Source organism: Molothrus ater, chromosome 1 (genome assembly GCF_012460135.2).
Source record: "Molothrus ater isolate BHLD 08-10-18 breed brown headed cowbird chromosome 1, BPBGC_Mater_1.1, whole genome shotgun sequence".
Classification (NCBI taxonomy): Eukaryota; Metazoa; Chordata; class Aves; order Passeriformes; family Icteridae; genus Molothrus; species Molothrus ater.
The window spans coordinates 152,842,425-152,860,330 of NC_050478.2; the positions used below are offsets into that span (position 1 = coordinate 152,842,425).

At 55.2% G+C, this 17,906-nt stretch overlaps 1 protein-coding gene across 1 annotated transcript in view; it reads right to left on the reverse strand.

Annotated features, from left to right (window-relative positions):
- Window positions 1-3,274: 3,274 nt before the first annotated feature.
- SCRIB (scribble planar cell polarity protein) overlaps window positions 3,275-17,906 on the reverse strand; it is a 110,180-nt gene continuing 95,548 nt past the window's right edge. Inside the window, exons 28-30 of the mRNA XM_036404404.1 lie at window positions 16,340-16,396; window positions 15,572-15,655; window positions 3,275-3,403 (exon numbers count right to left, since the gene is read on the reverse strand). Coding sequence (XP_036260297.1) covers window positions 3,275-3,403; window positions 15,572-15,655; window positions 16,340-16,396 — 270 coding nt within the window. The remainder of the gene's footprint in view (window positions 3,404-15,571; window positions 15,656-16,339; window positions 16,397-17,906) is intronic.

The window sequence follows — 17,906 nt, forward strand, 5'->3', positions numbered from 1 at the left end:
CAGGTGAGGGGCCCGGGGGCTGTGGGCACCTGTGGGGAGGGGGCAGCAGCACGGAGAGAAGGGGAGAGAAAAGGAGAGACTGGGTTTGCCAGGGAGAGAGAAAAGGAGAGACTGGGTTTGCCAGGGGAGAGAGAAAAGGAGAGACTGGGTTTGCCAGGGAGAGGAGCCCGAGGGGAGCCCCCTGCCCTGCCTGGCATCCACAGACCCAGCACAGACACCTCCTGCCTCCCCCAGCCCCGTGCAGAGCTCAGGGCAGGCACGACCCTCACAGTGCCTACTCAACCCTTACAATGCCTACTCGACCCTCACAGTGCCTACTCAACCCTTCCAATGCCTACTTGGGACAAAGGATTCCATTTCCCTCAAGGAATTCTCTGAAATCAGTCAGTCGATTCTGGCTGGACTACAAGATGTTGAAACCAAAGAATTAAAATTATTCTCCGAATGAATTAATTAATGAACATAATTCTCTGAAATCAGCCAGTCAATTCTGGCTGGAGTACAAGATGTTGAAACCAAAGAATTAACATTAAAAAATAGACGGAGACAGAGAGTAAGAGACAAAATTCCTCGGAACTTCTGCTCTGGAGCAACATCCGGAAAGTCAAGACTCCTGAATCCCTAAAACAGGAGAGATCTGAGACTGCTCAGCCTGGAGAAGAGAGGCTGCAGGGAGGAGACCTTAGAGCCCCTTCTACTGCCCTAAAGGGCTCCAGGAGAGCTGTGGAGGGACTTGGGCAAGGGCCTGGAGGGACAGGACAAGGGGGAATCGTTTCCCACTGACAGAGGCAGGGTTAGATGAGATTTTGGGAAGAAATTATTTCCTTCAAGGGTGGGCAGCCCTGGCACAGGGTGTCCAGAGAAGCTGTGGCTGCCCCTGGATCCCTGAAGTGTCCAAGGCCAGGCTGGACAGGGCTGGGAACACCTTGGGACAGTGGGAAGTGTCCCTGCCCATAGCAGGGGGCTGGAATGAAATTGTCTTGAAGGTCCCTTCCCACAAAACCATCCTGGGAGTCTGTGAAAACTATCTCAAAGAAACAAAGAGAATTGGCACTTGTGATAAAAGGAAAACTTACAAAAACCACAGCTGCTGTCAGAAACGTCAACAGCTGGAACAAAGTGCATTGGAATAGTTCAGCTGTGACAGCACCTTCCAGTCGTGCTGGTTCCTGATGAACACTCAATTCTAAATGATCCAAAACTGAGGGAGATTGGGACGGCTGAGAAGGAACAGAGGCTGGACTCAAGTGCTGCTCCTGCGGCAGCTCCTGACCCTTCTCCTCAGCCTGTCCCAGCAGCTACCTCACCCCCAGAGCTCTGTCCCCCTCCAGAGCCCCTGCCCAGCCCCAAGAGCTGAAATGGTTCCCTGAGGAGCAGGGAAGTGCCACAGCTGTGGGAGAGCAGCTGGAGAACAGCTGGACTCCAAAAGGAACCAACAGACCCAAAATGACCAAGGACAGAGAACAAAGAACAACTGGCAATTCACTCCAGCCCCCGGTATAAAATCCAGCAATGGGCAACGACTGTAAAAGAAAAATGTAAAAAACTCTTTAAGTTCATTTAACTTCAAAAGGCTCAACTGAGCTGTGACACACTCCTGCTGTGGGATGAACAGGGGATCAAAGACTCAGATATTGCAACGTTCAGAGATAAATAAGGAGTATGAATATCAAGGGATAAAAGGTAATGTTTATAAGCAAAGAATCATCAGAAGTTGTGACAGTGTCCACAGAAGTCTAAAAAAAAAAAACCCAAAATATAACTCTATGTTTCAAAAAGTTAAATTTATTATTTTATAATATATATTATACTAAAACTATACAAAAAAAATCATCAAAAAACTAACTAAAAATAATAATAAAAAAAGAATAACAAAAACTTGTGGCTCAGACAAAGACTCCGAGCCAGCTGAATGTGATTGACTATTAATTAAAAACAACTACATAAAACCAATAACAGATCTACTTGTTACATTCCACAACAACAAATAATGATTGTTTACATTTTATTCCTGAAGCCTCTCAGCTTCTCAAAAAGAAAAATCCTAAAAAAAGGATTTTTCAAAAAATATCATAACTACAAGAAATTACAAAAGCAAAGATACTTCCCATTGCAGAGGGCAAGCCTCTGGCAAGGAGCTGCAGCAGGATCCTGAGGCAGGGTCACCCACAAGTGGCTGAAGCAGGATCCCTCCACCTCCTGCCCAGCAGCTCTCCAGGCCCACACAGAGAGCCAGGCATCCTCTGCAGGCTGGGCAGTCCTGGTTTACAGACCCAAACCCTGACTCCTCCATTTCCTACCACACCAGGCTCACACAGAGAGCCAGGCATCCCCTGCAGGCCTGGGCAGCTCTGGTTTACAGACCCAAACCCCAAACCCTCCATTTCCTACCACACCAGGCTCACACAGAGAGCCAGGCATCCCCTGCAGGCCTGGGCAGCCCCGGTTTACAGACCCAAACCCCAAACCCTCCATTTCCTACCACACCAGGCTCACACAGAGAGCCAGGCATCCCCTGCAGGCCTGGGCAGCCCCGGTTTACAGACCCAAACCCCAAACCCTCCATTTCCTACCACACCAGGCTCACACAGGGCATCCTCTGCAGGCTGGGCAGCCCTGGTTACAGACCCAAACAAACCCTGACTCCTCCATTTCTTACCACACCAGGCTCACACAGGGCATCCCCTGCAGGCCTGGGCAGCTCTGGTTTACAGACCCAAACCCCAAACCCTCCATTTCCTACCACACCAGGCTCACACAGGGCATCCTCTGCAGCCTGGGCAGCTCTGGTTTACAGACCCAAACCCCAAACCTCCATTTCCTACCACACCAGGCTCACACAGGGCATCCTCTGCAGGCCTGGGCAGCTCTGGTTTACAGACCCAAACAAACCCTGACTCCTCCATTTCTTACCACACCGGGCCCACAGAGAGAACCAGGCATCCCCTGCAGGCCTGGGCAGCTCTGGTTTACAGACCCAAATCCCAACTCCTCCATTTCTTACCACACACCAGTTGCCAGAATTAAACAATCTCTGTGCAAGGTACTGGTCCAAAAAGACCATTCCCAAAAAACTCACAACTACATGTTGTAGCCCCTCCTCATCACCCTGCAATTAAGCTGCCCCTCAGAGCTCATTTAAGAGCAGCTAATTACCCTTCTGGCTCTCTGGGACACTCTGAAGGAGGGAGCTGCTCTCTTGCTCTCTGGTGGATCCCCTCCACCCTGACAGGGTCACTCCAGGATGGAAATTGCCCTCAGCTGCCTCCGTCCTTTACCCCTGGAAGTGCCCCCCCCTGCCCTTCCCACACCACCTGTCCTGGGGCAGTCTCACCTGAGGATTACTGGGAGAATAGGGAGATTCACGCCTGGAATTTCCTGTCCCAGACTCGCCCACGGGAGCCTGAAAGAGAGAAGACAAAGCTCAGGACAGAGCTCAGTGTTACTGCACAGCAGGAGGGGGTCTGCGCAGCCCAAGGCCACGGGACACCCTGCACTGCCAGAGATGTGAAAAATGCGCATTTTATTACTGGCCTTTCGCAAATATTCAAATGAATATTATATGTGCTGTGTTAGAAAGTAATGCTGTATTAATTCTCTTAAGTACTGTGTTAAATATAGTTTTAGGTTATAAAGATTGTTAAAATAGAAATTGTGCTATGTAGGATACTTGTTTTTAAAGAAAGGACTTGCAGTGAGATAGCGGCCACAGGACACCTGAATCTTTCAGAGAAAAAGAATTTATTGCCCCATTATCAGAAGAAATGAACTTCTTCCTGCCTCGAAGGCACTGTTAGGATTCAGAGGAAGAAGCTGACACTGCCCAGACAGAATCCTGTGTTTGAATGGAATTTATGCATCATGGATGAGGTGTATGAATATGCAACAGGCTGTTGCTTTTAAGGGTTAATCCTCTGTTAATATGGGTCCTTTTTCAGGCTTATTTTGCCCAGAAAGAGGTACCCGGAAGTCTGTAACTCTTTGTCTCTATTTCCCATATTGTCCTAATTCAAATTATCCAAATTATTATTACTCTAATTATATTACTATTTTTATAACCGTTTTATTACTATTAAGCTTTTAAAATTTTAAAAACAAGCGATTGGCGTTTTTCACAAGGGAGCAAGGTTAGCAGGGCCCAGCAGCAGCTGGCACATGCCAAAAAGCGTCAGGAGCAGCCAGGGAATGAGGTTAAACACCGGGATCACATCCCAGCTGGATCAGGTTACCAGGAATCCTCCTCCCTGACTCCCCCAGCCCTCACAGGCAGGGTCACACTCCTGGGCATAGACACTGAGCAAAGAAAGCCATTCCTGGATGCAGGGCTCTCCTGGCTCCCAGAGCTTCCTCTGGCACTGAGCAAAGAAAGCCATTCCTGGCTGCAGGAGACAGGGCTCTCCTGGCTGGAGGGAGATAAGGCTCTCCTGGCTCCCAGAGCAACCTCTGGCACTGAGGCTCAGCTGCCAGCAGCTGAACAGAGAGCAGCATCCCAGAACCACCTGCACTGCAGAGAGCAGCATCCCAGGAACCACCTGCACTGCAGAGAGCAGCATCCCAGAACCACCTGCACTGCAGAGAGCAGCATCCCAGAACCACCTGCACTGGAGAGAGCAGAATTCCAGAACCACCTGCACTGCAGAGAGCAGCATCCCAGGAACCACCTGCACTGCAGAGAGCAGTGTCCCAGAACCACCTGCACTGCAGAGAGCAGCATCCCAGAACCACCTGCACTCCAGAGAGCAGCATCCCAGGAACCACCTGCACTGGAGAGAGCAGCATCCCAGGAATCATCTGCACTGCAGAGAGCAGCATCCCAGAACCACCTGCACTGCAGAGAGCAGCATCCCAGAACCACCTGCACTGCAGAGAGCAGCAACCCAGGAATCATCTGCACTGCAGAGAGCAGCATCCCAGGAACCACCTGCACTGCAGAGAGCAGCATCCCAGGAACCACCTGCACTGCAGAGAGCAGCATCCCAGAACCACCTGCACTGCAGAGAGCAGCATCCCAGAACCACCTGCACTGCAGAGAGCAGCATCCCAGAACCACCTGCACTGCAGAGAGCAGAATTCCAGGAACCACCTGCACTGCAGAGAGCAGCATCCCAGGAACCACCTGCACTGCAGAGAGCAGCATCCCAGGAACCACCTGCACTGCAGAGAGCAGCATCCCAGAACCACCTGCACTGCAGAGAGCAGCATCCCAGAACCACCTGCACTGCAGAGAGCAGTGTCCCAGAACCACCTGCACTGCAGAGAGCAGCATCCCAGGAACCACCTGCACTGCAGAGAGCAGCATCCCAGAACCACCTGCACTGCAGAGAGCAGCATCCCAGAACCACCTGCACTGCAGAGAGCAGTGTCCCAGGAACCACCTGCACTGCAGAGAGCAGCATCCCAGAACCACCTGCACTGCAGAGAGCAGCATCCCAGGAACCACCTGCACTGCAGAGAGCAGAATTCCAGAACCACCTGCACTGCAGAGAGCAGCATCCCAGAACCACCTGCACTGCAGAGAGCAGTGTCCCAGAACCACCTGCACTGCAGAGAGCAGCATCCCAGAACCACCTGCACTGCAGAGAGCAGCGTCCCAGAACCACCTGCACTGCAGAGAGCAGCATCCCAGGAACCACCTGCACTGCAGAGAGCAGTGTCCCAGAACCACCTGCACTGCAGAGAGCAGCGTCCCAGAACCACCTGCACTGCAGAGAGCAGCGTCCCAGAACCACCTGCACTGCAGAGAGCAGCATCCCAGGAATCATCTGCACTGCAGAGAGCAGCATCCCAGAACCACCTGCACTGCAGAGAGCAGAATTCCAGAACCACCTGCACTGCAGAGAGCAGCATCCCAGGAACCACCTGCACTGCAGAGAGCAGAATTCCAGAACCACCTGCACTGCAGAGAGCAGTGTCCCAGAACCACCTGCACTCCCACTGCAGCACCAGGAGCACCTTTCACAAGGATTTCTAATGCCTTAAGGAGAGGCAGGTCACTTGGGATTTAGGGAACTGTTCAGGCAAACATACAGCTCCCAGTCACTAATACCATGCACATGGCCAGCTCCATCAAGTCAGTATTTTGACACGCCAAGCCTGAAGTGACCTGAAGTTTATACTGTAGCAGAGATTCCAGATACCTTGCTCTGAGCTCACCTGGCTACACACCTGAGAAATTCCTACAAGGAACTAAACCACCTCCAAGATCACTAGAGCTGAGGATTGGGTTTGTTGATCTGCTGTGTATGGGGCTATTTATGTGGGGCTGCTTTGATTTTCAGACCTCCCAAAAAGCTTAAAAAGGAAGAAGGAGAGAGGCAATGTGGTGCTCATCTGGAAGATGGTATCTTTGGGTCCAGTCCCTGCTCCACCACGGGTTCCCTGTGCAACAGCAGGAATGTCAAATACAGATTTCCCAGAACAGAAAGCAAAGTTATCCCTGGAATTCCCAAGTCTTGAGCTACTGAGTGGTGTCACTTGGGAGGAGCAGCTCCTGGGCTGTGGATCTACTGTGGTTTCCAGATTCTCTCCTTTCTAGGAAGGGCAGTGCTCAGGCTCAGGGACAGAGGTGTGGCAGCAGCTCTGATCCCCACCAGTGTTTTACAGATGTTTTCCAGATGTTTCCACAGTGCAGAGGAGGGCTGTGCCCAGGGACAGAAGCGTGGCACCAGCACTGATCCCCACCAGTGCTGCCAGCTCCTTGCTGCCAGCCGAGCAGGCAGGGACACCACAGCTCCCAGCCAGAGCCCAGGGGACAGCAGGGAGGTCACAGATGCCATCCTGTCCCCACACCCCCACCACCAGGGTGTGTGTTAGTGGCCGGGGGACGGCCTGGTGACCCTGGGGACCCCTCAGGTGGCACAGGGAGGGGGCACACAGGGCAGGGACCGGCCCTCGGGCGCCGTGCTGCCCGGTGCCAGGGTTTAGTAGGGAGCAGTGGCCAGGCTGTGTCAGTGCATGCCACACACCACACGCTGCTTGCCTTGGAGTACAGGCTGGTCTTCAGCACGCCCCCCCTGCCATAGCCCAGGGGAGGCCCCCCCAGGCCAGCCTTGCCCCTGCGGTTGGCCACCACAAAGGGGTTCTCACTGAAGGGGATGGGCTGCGAGTCGATCAGACACTCTGGCGTCTCTGGCAGCTGCTCCTGGGACAAGGGGCAGCCCTCGGGGTCCTGCTGGTCTGCCTGGGGCTGCAGGGGAGGCGTGGGGAGCCGGGGGGGCCTGGCTGTGCCTGCTGCTGGCTCCGGGGACGCTGCCTGGCCGTGCCACCCCCGTGGGACAGCACGGCGCAGTCACCCTCCATGCTGCAGCTGGGCTTAGAGCACTCAACAGGCTGAGAGGAAACACAAGGGTCACAGAGAAATAAGGAGAACACAGTAAAGAGGAGGAGAGAGAAAACAGAACAGCAGCTGAAGGACAGGGAGAGAATTCCAGTGCTAACGCCCGCACGGCATCCCGACCCTCTCTCCTGCTCTGCCACCACCTGTGACCCTCAGTGTCACTCCTGGGAGAGGAGCCTGCTGTGCACACACAGCCCAGGGGGCTGCCCTGCTCCCACTCACACACCTCCCTGCAGCTGCTGCCAGCCAGACCCACCTCCAGCACCCGTACAAGCACGTGCTCCCCCTGCTCACCTCAGCACACAGAACACAGAACTGCTGGGGCAGGGAGGCACCTCTGGAGATCCTCCAGCTCAACCCCCACTTCACTGAGCCCCACCACCCACGGCCCAGCCTCTGCTGCCACCCCCAGTGCTGCCACCGAGTCACACCACAGCTGCCCAGGTGAACACGCTGTGAGGGTCCCAGCGCTCACAGCACCCCGCAAACACCAGAGCTCAGTGAGCACAGCCCCTCTGGGTGGCTCTTGCTGATGGCAGGACTGAGGCAGCCCCAGCTCTGTCTGGGCTCAATTCCTACAGCCCCAGTGAAGCCCTGGCCCTTCCCCTCAATGCCTCAGAAAAGAGTTTGTTACCCCAGCCAGAGCCTTCCTCAGGGGAGCAGGGACAGCCAGAGAGCAGAGCCCAAAGCTTCCATCCAAGTGCCTCCAGGGAGCACAAAGACCTCTCCTGCTCACAGCAAATTCTTCAGCTCCTGTGTCATGGCAGTGGTCACCAAAAAGCTCTCAGGGGTGGGCTGTTGACTACAATGGCAGCTGGAGGCTCAGGAATTTCAGAGGCCCTGCCCTAACCCCCAGCCCAACCTCTGTGGCTGGCAGAGCCCTGGCTCATATCGTGTTTCCTCACCAGTGAAGCCTGTGCTACCCTGGGTCATTCTGCTGGGTGTGATTTTTCAGTGTAAAACCCAACTTTTAGCTTCTTTTCCCCAGAGTGCCACCATGCCTGATGGTCAGTGGGAGCCTCAGTCCCTGCTTTGTTCTTGGGCCCAGCTGGACCTGGGCTGGGTCTGTGTCTCCCTGGAAGCTCCAGCTCCTGCTGCAGCACGTCCTGGTGAGGGATTCCTCACTCCCTGGCCTCACCAGGGCTATTCCTGTCTCCCTGGAAGCTCCAGCTCCTGCTGCAGCACGTCCTGGTGAGGGATTCCTCACTCCCCAGCCTCACTGGGGCTATTCCTGTCAGACAAGCCACGATTTCTATTTTGGGTGAGCAAGAATTTGGGCAATGCAGCGAGCTTTCCCAGCTTGCAGACAGAACAGACACGTGCTACCCTGCATCCTCCCTGGCACTGAAAGAAATCCAGTCTTAAATCCATGAACAAGTGAAAAAAAAGGAATCAATAGCAAGAAACTGAAGAGAAAGATTCAGAACAGAAGGCACAGGTTGCTAATTAACTAATCATGGTGACCCGCTATTGAGACACGCCAAGTCTTCTCCATCTCTCCCAGCCAGAAAGCAAAACTGGACTTTGATGGCTTTGCTGTGATCAGCCCCTCAGGGGTCTGGCTCTCATTCCTGTTCAATGCAGAAGGCAGAGACTGCAGCAGCTCTTTGACTTCTGTCAGGGAAGTGTCAGAGTCACAGAATCCCAGGATGGTTTGGGTGGGAAGGAACCTGAAAGCTCAGATTGTTCCACCTGCCATGGGCGGCTGCTCCAAGCCCCATCCAAGCTGGCCTTGGACACTTCCAGGGATCCAGGAGCAGCCACAGCTTCTCTCCAGAGGCTGCAGTGCCCTGCATGGCCAAAGAGCACCCCCCAAACAAGCATTTCCATGCTGCTTCCAATGGGAATTTTCAGTTTGGCTTGTAAGAGTGGACAAAGAGAAAGGGCATCTTGTCAGCCTTTGTTAAATCCTGCTCACAAAGAGCCCCAGATGCAGCAGCACACATGGATCCAAGACAGACAACCACTGTTCCCTTCCCTGGTGGCTGTTCTGGGGGAAGCCTCCTGACCAACTCCACCCATAGCTGCAGTGGTCAGTGGAGAGATCAACACCTCCTGTTCCACAGGGACAGATGGACCTGCACCTCCTCCTGCTGCACAGCAAGAACAGCTCCCTGCAGATCCCTGTGTGGCATGGGGAGGACAGGAACAGCTCCCTGCAGATCCCTGTGTGGCATGGGAAGGACAGGAACAGCTCCCTGCAGATCCCTGTGTGGCATGGGAAGGACAGGAACAGCTCCCTGCAGATCCCTGTGTGGCACAGGGAGGACAGGAACAGCTCCCTGCAGATCCCTGTGTGGCATGGGAAGGACAGGAACAGCTCCCTGCAGATCCCTGTGTGGCATGGGAAGGACAGGAACAGCTCCCTGCAGATCCCTGTGTGGCATGGGAAGGACAGGAACAGCTCCCTGCAGATCCCTGTGTGGCATGGGAAGGACAGGAACAGCTCCCTGCAGATCCCTGTGTGGCACAGGGAGGACAGGAACAGCTCCCTGCAGATCCCTGTGTGGCATGGGAAGGACAGGAACAGCTCCCTGCAGATCCCTGTGTGGCATGGGAAGGACAGGAACAGCTCCCTGCAGATCCCTGTGTGGCATGGGAAGGACAGGAACAGCTCCCTGCAGATCCCTGTGTGGCACAGGGAGGACAGGAACAGCTCCCTGCAGATCCCTGTGTGGCACAGGGAGGACAGGAACAGCTCCCTGCAGATCCCTGTGTGGCATGGGAAGGACAGGAAGAGTTCCCTGCAGATCCCTCACAGGGAGCTGTGCAGCAGTGAAAGACACCCAGCCACTGCTCAGAGGAGAACACCGGTGGTGAGAACTGGCCTGGAGACAGGAAGGAGGAGAAAACCACAATGGGACAGGGCAGGAACACCAGACACCTGGAGGAGGCTGTCCAGAGACAATCTGCCGCTGACCTGCCTGCTCTGCCACCGCTGACCTGCCTGCTCTCTGTCTAACATAGGAGAGAGGCATTGGGAAGCCATTGTAAACATGTTATACACAGTTTGTGGTATAAAGAGATAACGCTGCCCCAGGGCAGGCAGAGTGCCTCTGACTGTCCTGCTGAGTGGACCGCAGCTGGACAGGAGAAAAATTTTTATAGATAAGACACAATAAACAACTCTGAGACCGAGAACTGAAGAACTCCGGCTCATTCTTCAAACACGCGGGCCGAAACAGAGACTGTTCACAAACCTGGGGGCTGCGATAAACTGCAAACTCCCGAGAGCCAGAGACAGACAGTCTGCCACTGCCCTGCCTGCCCTGCCACCGCTGACCTGCCTGCCCTTCCACCACTGACCTGCCTGCCCTGCCACCACTGACCTGCCTGCCCTTCCACCACTGACCTGCCTGCTCCACCACCACTGACCTGCCTGCCCTGCCACCACTGACCTGCCTGCCCTGCCACCACTGACCTGCCTGCCCTTCCACCACTGACCTGCCTGCCCTTCCACCACTGACCTGCCTGCTCCACCACCACTGACCTGCCTGCCCTTCCACCACTGACCTGCCTGCTCCACCACCACTGACCTGCCTGCCCTTCCACCACTGACCTGCCTGCTCCACCACTGACCTACCTGCCTGCTCCACCACCACTGACCTGCCTGCTCCACCACCACTGACCTGCCTGCCCTTCCACCACTGACCTGCCTGCTCCACCACTGACCTACCTGCCTGCTCCACCACCACTGACCTGCCTGCTCCACCACCACTGACCTGCCTGCCCTTCCACCACTGACCTGCCTGCTCCACCACTGACCTGCCTGCCCTTCCACCACTGACCTGCCTGCCCTTCCACCACTGACCTGCCTGCCCTTCCACCACTGACCTGCCTGCCCTGTCACCACTGACCTGCCTGCCCTTCCACCACTGACCTGCCTGCTCCACCACCACTGACCTGCCTGCTCCACCACCACTGACCTGCCTGCCCTTCCACCACTGACCTGCCTGCTCCACCACCACTGACCTGCCTGCCCTTCCACCACTGACCTGCCTGCTCCACCACCACTGACCTGCCTGCCCTTCCACCACTGACCTGCCTGCCCTGCCACCACTGACCTGCCTGCCCTTCCACCACTGACCTGCCTGCTGTTCCACCACTGACCTGCCTGCCCTGCCACCACTGACCTGCCTGCCCTGCCACCACTGACCTGCCTGCCCTGCCACCACTGATCTGCCTGCTCCACCACCACTGACCTGCCTGCCTGTTCCACCACTGACCTGCCTGCCCTTCCACCACTGACCTGCCTGCCCTGCCACCACTGACCTGCCTGCCCTTCCACCACTGACCTGCCTGCTCCACCACCACTGACCTGCCTGCTCCACCACCACTGATCTGCCTGCTCCACCACCACTGACCTGCCTGCCTGTTCCACCACTGACCTGCCTGCCCTGCCACCACTGACCTGCCTGCTCCACCACCACTGACCTGCCTGCCTGTTCCACCACTGACCTGCCTGCCCTGCCACCACTGATCTGCCTGCTCCACCACCACTGACCTGCCTGCCTGTTCCACCACTGACCTGCCTGCCCTTCCACCACTGACCTGCCTGCCCTGCCACCACTGACCCGCCTGCTGTTCCACTGGCTGAGCCTCCCAGTGGCCACCTAACAGGCCAGGGCAGCTCCTGAAGGAGCACCAGCCCCTCCCTTCCCCAGGACCCAGGCAGATTTCCTTTTCCAACCAGAGCAAATACAGGGCTGGTGACAGCTGGACCCACACAGGCCCCCTTGGCTGGGGCCCTCCCTGCAGTGGGACATTTTTAGAAGCCTCCACGGCCCCGAGCCCGGCCCCACATTCCCGTGCCTGACGTTCCCAGGCTGACCCTCTGTCAGGCACAGCCCCAGAGCTGCTCTGCACCACCCTGAGCTGTCCTGCACGGACCCAGCTGCTGCCTGGGGCTGACTCTGCCCTCTTCCAGCTCCTGAGTTACACTTAGGGGTGCTAAAAATAAACCTTTTCCTGATCCTGCTCTGCTGTGTGAACAGCAAGAGGGAAAAACCCAAAGGTGGGAAGGGTGGGAAGAAAAGGAGGCAGAGCTGGAGCCAGAGAAGAGCTGCCACTGGAGTGAGGCCTGGAGTAACAGAGGGAAGAGAACAGGAGAGGAGAGCTGTCTGCATGGAAGGAGATGGAGACAGGAAGGGTAAAAGATGATCCTGAAACACTGGAATGGAATGCAGAATGGGGTGATGACAGCAAAGGGAGATCTTGCTGCAACAGGGGGAAAGGAGGAAGACTGAGGATGTGTGAAGGAGGAGGCAGAAACCCAGCAGAATGGGTGTGATGCAGGACAGAAAAGAAAGAAAAGATGGGGAGGTGAGATTTCAAACAACACAGGAGAGAAGTAGGCCTGTTATGTGTGAAGTTTGTTCTGGAATTTGGAAGAGAAATCTGGAATTTCTCATGGCCACTACCAGTGAGGGACTGCCAGGCAGGGCCCAGGACAGGAATGCCCAGGGCAGGAGTCACAATCACAGCAGGATACAGGAGCCACAGGGCTCAGCCATGACACACAACCACAGCCACCTCCCCTCTGCAGGCCTGGGGGAAGCTTGGCTTTAGCAGAACCTCAGTGCAGCTTGGGTTGGAAGGGACCCTGAGAGCAGCCAGTCCCACCCCTGCCATGCTCTTTCCATCAGAGCACCAGGGGTAGACACTTCCACTGAATGGATGGCTCCAAGCACTGCCCAACCTGGCCTCAAACCTTTTCTGTGTTCAATACTTTCAGTTTCAGCACCCTCATCCCTCCCCTTTCCTAAACACCATCCCACAATGGACTCACAGCTGAGCTGTGCACACAACACTGCCATCGCTGTGTGGGGAAGGATCTTTCTCTCCCCCCTTGGCAGCTCTCTGGAACCTCTTCCTTCCACAACAAATCCCTGCACTCCCTCACCCACATCCCCTTCTCTCCCCCCAGGCTGTTCTTTCTGCCTTGTTCCCAACTCTGCTTTTTGCAGCTTCTCAAACTGTGCCACTTCCCTTCCCAAAAGGCAAAGCTGCCTGCCTCTTGCTCTCCTCATTTTCTCATTCCCATCTTCCTTTTGCAGCTCCTGGTTCAGTGCCTGAGCCCCCACAGCTCTGCTGCCCAGTTTTCCTCTGTCACCTCTGTGAGAGTCTGTCTGAATTTTCCCTCATCTGCCTCACCATCGTCATTGGGGGACCACTGAAGAGAAGACCCCCCCAAGTCTTAAATCTCTGGCTAAAAGGAGAAAGTGATGTGCCTGAGACCTGAGAGCATTGCTAAGCCATTGTTTGCACAGGTGTTGTTTGCTGTATGCTACACTGAGCCCAAAGAAGGGGGCACCGTGCCCTGTTTGCAACAACAGCCCCGGGAGCTGTCCCACCTCTCGGCCTGGCTGGGCTTCTCCTGAGTTCAGGTGGTCTCCCACAGCAGACCCTCACCTGTTTTACAACCACCGTGACAGACAGACAGAGATGTGAGGAGCCTCTCCATCAAGGACTGAGACACGAAACCCCCGTGTGAAAAGGCCCCTCTGCTCCTTCCAAGGACTGAGACATGGAACCCCCATGTGAAAAGGCCCCTCTGCTCCTCCCAAGGACTGAGACACAAAACCCCCATGTGAAAAGGCCCCTCTGCTCCTCCCAAGAACTGAGACACGAAACCCCCATGTGAAAAGGCCCCTCTGCTCCTCCCAAGGACTGAGACACGAAACCCCCATGTGAAAAGGCCCCTCTGCTCCTCCCAAGGACTGAGACACGAAACCCCCGTGTGAAAAGGCCCCTCTGCTCCTCCCAAGGACTGAGACACGAAACCCCCATGTGAAAAGGCCCCTCTGCTCCTCCCAAGGGCTGAGACACGAAACCCCCATGTGAAAAGGCCCCTCTGCTCCTCCCAAGGACTGAGACATGGAACCCCCATGTGAAAAGGCCCCTCTGCTCCCCCCAAGGGCTGAGACACGAAACCCCCATGTGAAAAGGCCCCTCTGCTCCTCCCAAGGACTGGGACTGAAACCCCCATGTGAAAAGGCCCCTCTGCTCCTCCCAAGGACTGGGACTGAAACCCCCATGTGAAAAGGCCCCTCTGCTCCTCCCAAGGACTGGGACTGAACCCCCCAGCCCGGGGCAGGTATGTGGGGGAGGCAAGCTGACCAAAGCGAGATGTTTGCCTGCAGGTTGTGACCGATGGACCAAGAACACAATGGCTCTCGTTTACTGCTGAGAGCATGGACTACCTGTTACATCTATTCCTTATTGTATCTGTTTCCCCCCCCCACAATTTCCAACAGAATTATCATAATAAAAACCTCTGAGTTAGCTAGAGATTTTGAGATCTCCCTGATGTAACAGGCGGATCCTGGACTGGACTGGACCAAAGGACTTTGTCTCTACGTTTGGTAGCCATATCCCCCTCTTTCTCTCTCTCTCTTTTCTCTCTTTCTCCATCTTTTTCTTCCCCTTAATCCCTCTATTGCATTTTGCTGTGGTCATTCAATAAAGGTGCATTTGTTTTGATTATCACTGCAAATCCCCTGTGCCGTGTCGGTTCTTTTTGCACCCTGAGATCAAATCCACGAACCATCACGAACCCCGTTCCTAAGGACGGATCGTGACAACCTCCCACACCATGGCACAGGTGGAGGGCAGGTGATGGAGGGACCACGACCTCTCCTGTTGGGATCCCCATCTCCACAGCCCCTCAGTGCCTCTCCTGTTGGGAATCACACCCACAGCCCCTCAGTGCCTCTCCTGTTGGGAATCACAGCCCCTCAGTGCCTCCCCTGTTGGGAATCACAGCCACAGCCCCTCAGTGCCTCCCCTGTTGGGAATCACAGCCCCTCAGTGCCTCTCCTGTTGGGAATCACAGCCCCTCAGTGCCTCTCCTGTTGGGATCCCCATCTCCACAGCCCCTCAGTGCCTCCCCTGTTGGGAATCACAGCCCCTCAGTGCCTCTCCTGTTGGGAATCACACCCACAGCCCCTCAGTGCCTCTCCTGTTGGGAATCACAGCCCCTCAGTGCCTCTCCTGTTGGGAATCACAGCCACAGCCCCTCAGTGCCTCCCCTGCTGGGAATCACAGCCCCTCAGTGCCTCTCCTGCTGGGAATCACACCCACAGCCCCTCTCTGTTGGGAATCACACCCATAGCTCCTCTCCTGTTGGGAATCACACCTCCATAGCCCCTCTCTGTTGGGAATCACACCTCCACAGCCCCTCAGTGCCTCCCCTGCAGGAACCCTCCCTCCACAGCCCCCAGGACCCCCACTCACAGCACGGTTGCCTCTCTGCAGGCCACTGCTGGGCAGCGCTGCCAGGGTTCTGTAGTCCAGGCGCAGGGGTTCGCTGGGGACGTTCTGGAGAGGGGGAAAAAACCAGGAACAGGTCAGGCCCAAAGTCAACTAAATCAATGAGAAAGGGCAATGAAAAGGGAACCACCCCGGTAATAACCCAGGTCTTATCTCCAAACTCATCAGAGCTCCCATTACCTGGAAAAAGAGCTGGAGTTGTTCAAAGCACAACCACATGAACTCGTGGCAGGAGCCAGGCTCGAGAAACCCCACAGGGAATGTGTCCCTGTGCACCCCTGGGCACCCACTGCTGCTCAGATCCCTGCACTCCTCCTGCCCCATTTCCACCTCCTGATGGAGCAGGAACATGCCATACCCACCTGTTTGCTCCAACAGCACCAGGAATGATGGACCTGGACACGTGTAAGAATGCAAACCTGCAATTCCTCTACAGCTCCTTTTTCCAGCCTTAACTCACACTCACTGTACAACTTTGTTCCATTCTGCTTCCCACATAGTGCCTTTCTAACCCTAAAGAGGAGCCAAGGTTTCTAACCCAGCCCATTTTCCTCAATCCCTTTACACATTTCTTCAGTTCTGATGTCTTAATCCCCAAAGCCACATTCTCTTAGGGGAGAGAGTGGAGAACACAAGCTCTGGGGAACAAACTCTTTTTGGGGACTTCCCCAGCCTTCCAGCCTAGCTGCAGCCCTTTCCTGGGCCTCTCAGCCCTTCCCCTGTGCTGCTCACCTCTGCTTCCTCCTCAAGCTGCTGCGTGGCCGCCTCCCGCTCCCTACGCATCCGCTCCTTCCGTGGGACAGACAGACAGACAGACAGGGCCAGAGCAGAGAGAAGAGAGAGGCACAGAGGTCACACAGCTGGGCAGGGCTGCTCAGGGGACACAGGGGCAGTGCCAGCACCAGGAGAGGGGCAGCAGGAACCCAGCACTGGCACTGGGTAGGGAGGAGCTGGAACTGGGAGCTGTTACTGCCAGAGGAAAGGACGAGAACAAGAACATCTGGGTGCCACAGGGGAGAGGGAGAGCAGGTGTCCCCAGGATCCTCTGAGGGACAGTCCTGGGCAAAGTGAGAGAGCTACTGTGTCCCCAGGATCCTCTGAGGGACAGTCCTGGGCAAAGTGAGAGAGCTACTGTGTCCCCAAGCATAACCACACCAAGGGAGAGGAGGAATTTGCTCACTGCTGCAAGAGACACCTTGATGGAAAGCACTGGAATGGAAAAGCAAATCCACACCAAGGGAGAGAGGAGGGGTTTGCTCACTGCTGGAATGTCACAGACATCTTTTATGAAAAATCTTTTTTTTTTAGGATTTTTCCTCCTGAGAAGCTGAGAGGCCTCAGGAACAAAATGTAAACCATGGTTATCTGCTGCTGTGGAATGCAACAGGTGCATCTGGGATCGGTCTCATGTGGCTGTTTCTAATTAATGGCCAATCACAGTCAGCTGGCTCAGACAGAGAGCCCGAGCCACAAACCTTTGTCATCATTCTTCTCTGTTCTATTCTTAGCTAGTCTTCTGCTGAGAACCTTTTCTTCTATTCTTTTAGTGTAGTTTTAATGTAATATATATAATAAAATAATAAATCAAGCCTTCTGAAACACGGAGTCAACATTCTCGTCTCTTCCCTCATCCAGGAACCCCTGTGAACACCATCACACTGGAAGAGACACCTTGATGGAGCCCAGGCAGGACAGGCTGGGAGGGAATGGAAAAGCAAATCCAGAGAGCACAGGCCTTGCTGGCTCACAGCACCACAGACACAATGATCCAAAGGGACAGGAAGGTCTTGGCTCAGCACCAGCTGCCACTCAGCACTGCAGGGGCATCAGGGAGTGAGCAGTGACTCATCCCAAAAGCCCCAGCCATGGGCTGCTCCAGGCTGCAGGGGCATTAGGGGGGGTTGTCCTAAGCACTGATATTTCTGTGACTTGTCACCTGGCAGCTCTGGGCAGAGCCAGGCCTGGGGACAGCACAGCAGCGTCCTCCTCTTGTCCCTGGAGCCCTCCCAGCTGCTCTCCCCAAGCAGGAACCAGATGGTCCAGAAGTCCTGAGCCATGGGAGGCAGCTCAGAGGGATCAGCTGAAAATTCTGCTGAGCACCTGGGCCCTGCTCTTTAACAGATTCCATGCACTACAGATTCCCACTGCTCCACAGCACCCTGCGAGCTCCAAGCAAGGATAAGCAGCCTGAGAAGTCACTAATGCTCTGGAGGATCACAGCTCCCAAGAGGATACTGAGGGATGTTCAAGGTAGTTTCTGAACCTGGTTATGCTTGTTTTGACCAAGAGTCCTCTGAAG